Source organism: Gigantopelta aegis, unplaced genomic scaffold (assembly GCF_016097555.1).
Source record: "Gigantopelta aegis isolate Gae_Host unplaced genomic scaffold, Gae_host_genome ctg3655_pilon_pilon, whole genome shotgun sequence".
In the NCBI taxonomy this organism is placed as follows: Eukaryota; Metazoa; Mollusca; class Gastropoda; order Neomphalida; family Peltospiridae; genus Gigantopelta; species Gigantopelta aegis.
Genome location: NW_024533450.1, coordinates 30,980 through 41,538, shown reverse-complemented (window position 1 = coordinate 41,538; position 10,559 = coordinate 30,980). Strand labels below are relative to the sequence as shown.

Genomic DNA, 10,559 nt, shown 5'->3' with positions numbered 1-10,559 from the left:
AGCTCCCATTATATTTTGGCCAGGAGCAAATATATCAACACAAACACCACCGTTTGTTCTGTAGTACACATCATCTCCATTAGCAGAGCTGGTAACAGTAATAACTCCTGGTGCACTAGCAGGACTACGATTACATGCATCATATTCATTATTACCAGCAGAAGCAACAATTGGTATTCCCATACTAATGATATTGCTTGATACATTGTTAGCTGAAAGTATTAGTTTCACCACTCAATGACATTGAGATGATAGTTGGACGATGAGGATTCTTATTAGTGATATTTGTTGCAACATAATTTAGTCCATCTATAACAATGCTCCAAGGTGCTCTACCCGTACATCCTAATACTCGAACACTGTAACAGTTAGCTTTTTTGGCCACACCATAATTCTTTCCACAAGCAAGACTTGCTACGTGAGTTCCATGTCCTCGACAGTCTCTACCAGTTTGGTTAGTTCCATAGTAATTGTCAACTGGTCATATCCAGCATATATGGCTCTGTTACCATCAAATTCACTGTGATTATAATTAATACCTATATAATTATATATATAAAACTTTAATAGCACACATGTAAAGCATTCTTGCTTGCCTGTATCTAAAATGTAATGTCAACACCTTCTCCATCTCCTTCAGGTTCAAAAATACCATCTAATACTGGACTGACTTGATCAATACGATCCAGTGCCCATGAAAGTGAAGCTTCAGCGAATGTCTCTTCTTCAATAAACTCAACATTGTCAAGATCTTTTATCTGAGTTGAAACATAATGAGAATATTATGAATATCTGGTAAATAGTCTTTTAAATTGGTTTATTAGTTCTAGAACATATAACTTAAGAAAATAAAATAAAATCATTTTTTTCTAATGACAAAGTTGTAGATTCATTGTTATAGACCTCATGACTATTTTATAGGATTTGTCATTGTTGATAAGTCTATATGCATTGCTAACATGAGAACATTCTATTGAGAAATTATTACTTTATAGGCACATGCTATTTATGTATTGATAGTCATTGGTCATAAATAAGTTATTATATCCATCATTAATATAATAGGTAATCCTCATAACCTTAGAATTGATATTTAAATGATGTCAATCTGTATAGCTATATATAGAACTTGATGATACTAACAATTTCATAAGTTGGCAGGTTTTTCGAATACATAATGAATCTAATCAATAGATTAGTGTGCCATAAAATACACAGTTCAAACACAATATATATATATATATATATATATATATATATATATATATATATATATATATATATATATATATATATATTACATTTTAAGACTAACCTGATGTGCTTCAGCTTCTGACAGTTCTGTAACAATTACTTTAGCAAATTCACCTTCTATTTTGTAAATGTCAGAACTCAAGGACTGACTTTGAACTTTTTCAGCAATTGCTTCAAATCTTTCATGACTAGTATCAAGTGTCAGTACAACCATATACTGACCTGTTGTCTCTATACCAGGAGCAGCGCGAATGACTCGACGTGTCTGCACTGCAGCTACAAGGAAAAGAACTAATATAAGAACTTGACTGTGACTTGTACAAAGTTGCATATTTAGCATCACGATAAACTGTTTTAGTTTGGTAAATTGCTTGTTTTATAAGTATCAAGTTGAACCACATCTCCAAATATTAAACGATGATAAATATTCATATCTGATTATAATATTCACTAGGTTTATTAATATTATATAATCAATGAAGTGCTTTTCGCGTGGACTGTAGCTACCAATGGAAAAAATAGTCCCCCGTTCAATCCATATATAATGATCCTCTCAAAACAAAGTAAAGTTAATAATTTGTTTAACTTATTAGGTTTAAAAACAGTTTAATGGAATCATGAATGGTACTCATTGAAAGAAATCTGTATGACTACCTGCAACTATGTGTATTTCCTTTGTTTATAGCCATCACTTCTTGTTTCTTTTATATTATGCAGTGATAAAGGTCTTAAGCCAAGATTTTCTGCTTTATAAATATTTTTTAAACATCATTAATGAAAATATTATGTTTATAAAGCTTAACCAACTCTCAGTCTACAAATATGAATAATATGGTTAAAAATTCCAGAATTATTCTATATTATGAATGGGAAAAAATACTACTATTGTGCCTTAGGGTTTAGAATGTTGTATGTGGGGGGCATAGAACTATAGAATAAATATTTTTTACATGCAATACCATATATGTGTGAGGTCAAGTTAGTCTATATTTTTAAACAAAACAGTAAATTGTCTTAAAAGACTCAAGAACATTTCCTCTACTCCATTACAAAGTAATAGTAGAGTTAAAAGATCAAAGGTCTGCTTTAATACATATGACCCACTCACACATCATGTTATAATAAATTCTATGATCTAGGATTGTGTAAGTAAAAACATATTTAGTTTTATATGAAAAAGAGGAGAACTTTGAGTTAAACTTATGGCTTAATAACATCACCCCGAGTTGTGACATTGTCTTTGATACTGGAATGACATCATATTGTATAGAACATCATTACGGAAACGCATTTTGTTTTCAGCAAGTATTTGATATCATTGATTTCTTGTATATACTTGTAGATAAATTATAAAGTTTTATAGATATTAAAGTTTATTTAGTAAATACATACAAAAATTTAGTTTTTTTTTTGCGAGTGTTTTTTTTATACTGTAGGAAATTTGCTCTTTATATAAGTGGCCTATTTAAAAGAATCTTTACATTTTCTTAGCTTGGAAACACCAGAAAAATATGGAATACTTGACACTAAATTGTTCTCTTAACTGTGCTAGGTACTGCTGTGATTTTGTATCAAAACATTGCTTGTAATGATAAGATGTTGTCAAACAAATACAACAATAATATATAGATAAAAATAATATCAATAGTTTTGTTTTTTTAATCAAAATATATATTGTAAAAATGTCAACATAAAATTGTTCTTATAATTCACTATAGCAATTATTAATATCCATCTAGGTAAAAAAGTAGATCGGTTTTTTCACTAAAAATCACACATATTTTTACTTTTGTTAATAAGTGTTAGTACATATATTACTACTTAGGGATGAAGCGAGGACAGAGGTGCATTACTGTCAATTATAGTTAAAGGTTCAGTTTCTGTGTATAAAATGAAGATAAAAACTTGATAATTATTATAGTAAAAGATAATACAGTGACTACATGCATATACAACTATTTCATACATGGACTATTAGAACAAAACTTTTTATATTAAAGATAGAATTATTTACTATTGACTGGACTATATGTGATAAACATAAAGAATTGTAAATGTTTACGATCATCTGATTTATTTATACTTTGCAAATACTATATAGTTTGTTCATTGATACATTATAAAAAAAGTTTCAATACACAAGCGTTTAATTCTCAGGCAACTACTGGACTGATCAACGCAATCATTGCATTCCTATTTGCTGGATTAGGCTTTAGAATGAGCTAAAAGTAAAGGTAAATAAATAAATCTAATCAACCCAAACACAGACAGAGAGTGTTTCATGCCAAAAAAATTGTTTTTAAGAATTTGCTGATTCAGAAGCTTTTACCTATTGTCTCTTATTGCTTAACAATTGTCAAATTATCTTTACATAAATTTTTATCAGATATCATCAGACAGACATAGGCCCAACAATTATATCTTTAACAAAATCCCAGATTGGCAGATTTTTGTTATGCATATACATCGTTCAATTATGTCATATAACATATCAAGAGAAAATACTAAATTACAAAATATTAGAGAAATTATAAATAAGGTCTAAAAGACATTTGACTAATGAATTGCAGTGTTATCATTTGAGTACCTTTTGTTATAGTGTACTTTTCACTTACTAAATTGGACACTGTACCCTTTTTAGACACTCACTTGTGTAGGCATGTTTATCATAAATTAACAATAATAATAAACAATAATTGACCGCAAAACTATGAATAATTAAATAGATGCTTAAAATTTGTGCATATCCTACTTGTGTCCTTTGTATTTTATTTTCTGATTATTGTTGATGTATTACAAGAGCTATTGTAATGTCTTACCAGTTGGAGTAACAACCAATATCAGCTATATCATCACAACAATCGTTCCATTGGTGACAACTTTGATCACAATAGCATCCATTATTATCACATTTATTGGACAAGGACCAATTACAACATCCAGAATAACTAAGTTTAAAGTGCTGAGCATGAACCTAAAATAAAAGTATGAACACCTTTAATAACTTATGCTGCTCAACTATCTTCAGTACAGTAGATATAGGTGAAGTAAGTAACAGATGTTGTTATTGGAGGTTTGATTATTGTGCATATATAAGAATGCTAATAAGTATGATACTTGTTATATCATGCAAAACAAAAGTAATTGTATATTCAGTGCATAGATTCATCATATTAGCAGGTCACTTGTCAGTAATTATTAGTACATAGAACCAGTCTGTCAAAAAAGGAGTTAATGGTGGATAAGACTGTTATAAAATATACTATATTGAGAGCAATTGAGCAATTGAATGCTGATAGTTATTGCAAACAAGCTTAGATTTATGCATTACTATACTTGTTTGGCTTCCTGTTTCTTATTTTGTAACAATAGTGAGAATTTAATATCCCCACTTGCATTTATTAATCATTTCAGTGAAATGTCAAATAGCACCTGTCAAAACTTTAATATGCAGAATAAGGTCAAATCAGACATAATTTATTTAGTCTGTAACTTAACTTTTTTTAATCAAAAATATATTCCACTACTATCTGAAGTTGCAAGTCTATTGTTTGTAGACACACACTTGTGTAAGCATGATTATCACAAATTAAGCAATAATAACAAACAATAATTGACCACACCATGTATAATTTATTAATGTTAAATTTTGCGCATATATACTACCTGTACTTATGAACATTGATATATTATATGAGCTATTGATTTGTCTTACCAAGTTTATCTTTTGGGGTAGGTGAAGGAAAAAAAAGAAGATATAGGATGACAACCAATATCACCTATGTCACTACAACAATCATTCCATTTGTGACAGTGTTGATCACAAAAGCATCCATCATTTGAACAACTTTTTAAGAGGGACCTTACACAACATCCAGAATAGCTGAGATTAAGTGCCAGACATGAACCTAAAATATAAATATTAAAAACTTGATTTAATTTGTAGTGTTCATTTACCTTGAGAAACAGATGGTGTAGGTAAAGGTTGTTTTGTTGTATCAATAGGAGAAGGTTGATTGTTGTATCTATATAAGTGTGGTAATAAAGATGATGATCGTTTTATCATTGAAGAGATAATCATCACATCAATAAATACATGTAATTATTACTTCATACACGCACTAAGGTTCAGACACATAAAATAAGGAATTTTCACTAAATTATCCTTATTTATCTACCTAGTTTCCAATGAAATCATCATTATGGATATTGCTAATTAACATTATTAAAAGTTTTAACCCTAAAACTTAAAAAAATTCCTTCAGCTATAGAATGTAAACCTTAAACTCTAGTGCAAAGGAGCACAAACAAGATAAAAAAAATTAAAAAGCAACATAACTTTTAACAAGATCACATAAATTGACATAATACACACTTACTTGCTATAAATAGTGTTAGAAAAATTCGAATGACATCATGTAGCCATAGTTGTAATAGAAAATATGGAAAAAAAGATAGAAATATATAGTAAGTTATAAAAAACATGAACAGTTTCTGAATAATAAATAAAATTGTGACATAAAACCATTCCAATTGAAGTATAAAATAATACATAATCGCATAAATTGAGCCCTTAAAGTGTTACCAACACAGCATCTGTTAATTATCATTTTTCTAAGTAATGACATGTTAAACGGAATCTTAATAGTTCTAATAATTATATTACAGGACTGTCTAGAATCAATTATATATATATATATATATATATATATACTGAAGTATCTAAGTCTGTTGAAGAGTGCTCGATGTCGTTTAGACAGAGCGGGTGAGAACAGAATTAAAGGACAAAAGAACAGAGCTCACGCTGTGTTGCTGTTACTCCGAGTTTCACGCGTTATGCGATCGTCAGACAGACGCGTTATGCTGTATGACGATCGCATAACGCGTGAAACTCGGAGTAACAGCAACACAGCGAGAGCTCTGTTCTTTTGTCCTTTAATTCTGTTCTATATATATATATAAGTAATAAATCCAGTATATTATTTGTGCTATATGCAACATACAAAGGAGGCATCATTACTATATGATTCTACAGAAATAATACATATATCTGTAATAATGGTCAGATAAATATTATATATCTGTTATAACAAACCGGTTATAACTGATTCATGGTCATTTGCATTATAATGCATGCTTCCTCAAAACATTATGCACTGTTTTGACTATTACTTACTATGGAACTTCACACTTTACATACTTAGACATACAACTTCTCAAAAAGGACATGTGAGTAGTAAGTACTATAAATTCTATTGTAGAGATCTTAAACACCTGCAATGACACAGCACATTTAGATAATGACAGTCCTAACATACAGACACACCATCCATAACAATTATTTTGCTTTCATAATGAACTAGAATTAATGTACAGAAATAAAGTCACTATAATACTTTCAATTAAAATATTTTAGTGATAACTACGGAAGCCTCAGATGGACATTACAATTCCTATTTCCAATTTCAATTAAATGAGGTTATACGGAGTTTGATTGTCCCTCCTTGTCTTCTGTAAATAATAAATCTACAATATACAACCAAAGACCAACCCAACTGGAAACATCTTACTGATGCTCGATTCTAAGAGATGGCTTGTGGTACTCATGCTCCACGTTGTATTAAGTCTAGAAATGGTGCACATGCCAAAAATGGAATTAGGAATAGGAAATTGGAACTCATCAACTGGGTCATTAATTTGGATTTTTAAATACATTAAGGTTCGTGGAAGAAATAAGAAATTAGGAATTGGAATGTCTGCTGCAGCTTCCGTAGATAACAGCATTGTAATATTTACTATAACATATAATATATGAATATGGATTTTAATGTAACATCATTTGGTTACTTCTGTGGTTTAGGGTTCTACAAATTTACACTATAGTCCTTTCATTGAAATAGGATTTTCTAATCATAAGTATTCAAAACAAGTACAGATCCTTTTTGATTAGAGTTCCTTGATAGGTTTGCCACAACCTAAAAAGTTTTATAATAATGTTCATAAAATAATTGTTCAAAAAACAAAATTAAAAGAGATAGCACATGTAAGTGTACTCCTCCATTCTCTCCACCTCATAAATATAACCTTTTATAAAGATCCTTATCTATTCACTATATATCAATTAGATTGTTTGTCACTATTATGTTTTGATAGCTAGAGTTACTATGGATTTCACACTTCACTAATGACTTGAAAAAAAAGGAATATTTAATAACAATAAAAATAGTGACAGCTACAACACAGAACAACACATCATCTCTAAAACTCCTTTGTCTAACTAATGACATGCTAAACAGAATCTTAATTGCTCTGATAATTAACTACAGGACTATCAAGTAACTATCAGTATATTATATTCATAAGTAATGAAACCAGTATGATATTATAATGATGTGTATGATACAAAGTGTAGACATTACTATCATAACATTATCATATCATTATCATGTATATCTAATACTCTACTGAGTATTAGATATACATGATAATAAATGTATTAAAAATTGATAGCTTCCCTTTTATGGTATATCACTGTTCTAGTAGGCTGGTTATAATTACTTCATAGTCACTTGATTTGCAAATACATGTTCTCCAAAAAAAATACATACTGTTTTATTATTACTTACTATGGAACTTCACACTTTATATACTTAAAACACATGACTTCTCAAAAAGGACATGAATGTAGAAGATACTATTAATTCTATTGTAAAAAAATGTCACACCCTTGCAAGGACACAGCAAGAATACATAGTGAACATGCTAACACATAGGACTAGCATCCATATAATTTTGTTTTGAAAATGTATTAAACATTACACAGAAGTTATGCCATTTGATAATAAAATTAGTACATCACATTTTGTAATGTTTACTGTATTATGAACATGGATTGACCAATCTCCTTTTATGATTTAAGCCAACATTGCTTAAGATGCTAATATCATATCTATATAATAAAATGATTATAACATGAGGTTAGTTTAGATTGTGCAATTAGAGTATGTGTTTCTAAATGTCAAATAAACTTTTAATGACTGGTACACATGGAGATCAGTAAATAATTTTGCCCTGAGTTGATGCCAACACTTAGAATAGGTAAATTTATCTAAAATATTTCAATGTTCATAAAAATTAGTAGTTATTTCTGTTATTATGAGGAATGGTTATTAAATCAGAAATTTAGAAACAAATCTTGTAAACAGAAGTTTCTTGCTAAATGCATAAAAACAAACTTAAATATACTGTGTGGTGCTAAACCACTTAAGACCACCTGGAACACATGTACCAGGCCAAAAACTTGTTATTGATAATAATATGTTCAGAACTTTATACTTTTACAATGTTTAGAGAAACTTACTTGTAATGTGCAAAAGACAGTTGGGTGTTGTATCTCGTAAGATAGCGTGTAAATTACAGTAATTTAGCACATTCTTTAAACAATTTTCTGTTAGATTTTGCATAATGTCTGATGGAGTCAGTAGTGGTTGATTCTGTAAGTATAGTGCTATTGTACCACTAACTAAAGGAGTAGCCATTGATGTTCCAGAGAGACGTAATGTACATGTATCACACCAGTAACCAGCTCCAGTCACATTATAGCCAGGAGCAAATATATCAATACAAAAACCACCATTTGTTAAGAAAAAAACTTCATCTCCTGGAGCAGATCCAGCAACAGTAATAACTCCTGGTGCACTAGCAGGACTATAATTACATGCATAATCTCCTTCATTGCCAGCAGCTGCAACAATTGGGATTCCCATATTAATGATATTGCTAGATATATTGTTAATTAAACTAGAGTATGGACCTCTCAATGACATTGAAATGACAGCTGGACTATGAGGAGTCTTATTGATAATTTTTGTGTTTCATAATTTAATCCATCTATAATGATGTTCCATGGTGTTGGACCAGAACAATGTACTGTACGAACACTATAACAGTTAGCTTTTTTTGCAACTCCATAATGTTTTCCCACAAGCAAGACTTGCTACATGAGTTCCGTGTCCATCACAGTCTTGACCAGTTGGGTTAGTTCCATAGTAGTTGTCAACTGGATCATATCCAGGATATATGGCTCTATTACCATCAAATTCATTATGGTTAACATTGATACCTATATTTACAAAACAACTTTAATAGTAGATATTCTATGTCTTTTTATTTACCTGTATCTAAAATGTAAATGTCAACACCTTCTCCATCTCCTTCAGGTTCAAATATACCATCTAATACTGGACTGACTTGGTCAATACGATCCAGTGCCCATGAAAGTGAAGCTTCTGCAAATGTCTCTTCTTCAACAAACTCAACATTGTCAAGATCTTTTATCTGAATAATTAGATAATTATTCTGATAATGCTATTATTAGATCATATATTATATAGTCATCGTATATATTACATTATGATGAAACATCATACAATGAGATTCATAATCCATATATCTCAAAATGAATGTTGATTGGATCAGTATCATCGAAAGTGCATAGATACATTGATCTAAGTTGTAGGTTCATACATATCTCAAGACAACTATTATGGTTTCATCAATGATGGTGGGTCCATAAGCATTATATAAACCTGCTAACATGATATTTTTCAGTTGATTAATTAATGTTACTTGATAGGCACATAACATTTTATGTTTTAATAGTGATAGATCATAATTATGTATATCAATATTATCATGGTTCTTCATCTATTTGTTATATATAAACTTGCTAAATTAAGAAATGTAAATAATATTACACATCTTATAGCCCTTGGTAATATCTTTATAAAACTTCCTGGTTGGCAGGTTTTTAGAATACAATCAGTTTGTATACCATAGTGTAACACATAGTCACATTCATAATATATATGTATACACTGTAAAAATTAAATTGTTATTTTAAACAATTACTTTGTAGTTTACATCAGTGGGTTACTATGATATATAGAACTTTTGTGATTTACTCATTGTATAATTTCTCGGTATGTGTTGTACTTTTATATGCCAACATATTACACAATGAGTAATTCACATAAATTCTATATTCCATAGTAACCCCCTAATGTAAACTACAAAGTAATTGTTAAAATAACAATTTAATTTTTACAGTGTATATGTGTGTACATTTATGTATATATTACAGTGTCTAGAGCGCCAGTACTAGAACACTCTACTTTAATGTGAAATTAAAAGTATATATGAGACCATAAACATTAAATATTTGGAACATAAAAGTAGTAAGTTCACATTAACTTTTGATTACTGGCACTCTAGACATTGCCTTTATAATACATTTTAAGGTTAAC

At 29.6% G+C, this 10,559-nt stretch overlaps 1 protein-coding gene across 1 annotated transcript; it reads right to left on the bottom strand.

The window, feature by feature from the left end:
- Positions 1-231: 231 nt before the first annotated feature.
- On the bottom strand, positions 232-10,531 carry LOC121392364 (proteinase R-like; the record flags this gene model as incomplete). Its single annotated transcript, XM_041523601.1, is given in 7 exon segments — positions 232-477; positions 623-758; positions 1,316-1,530; positions 9,190-9,226; positions 9,228-9,376; positions 9,429-9,621; positions 10,517-10,531. Coding segments are annotated over 7 exon segments (991 nt in total), but the record flags the coding sequence as incomplete, so codon positions are not given.
- Between the last annotated feature and the right edge of the window lie 28 nt (positions 10,532-10,559).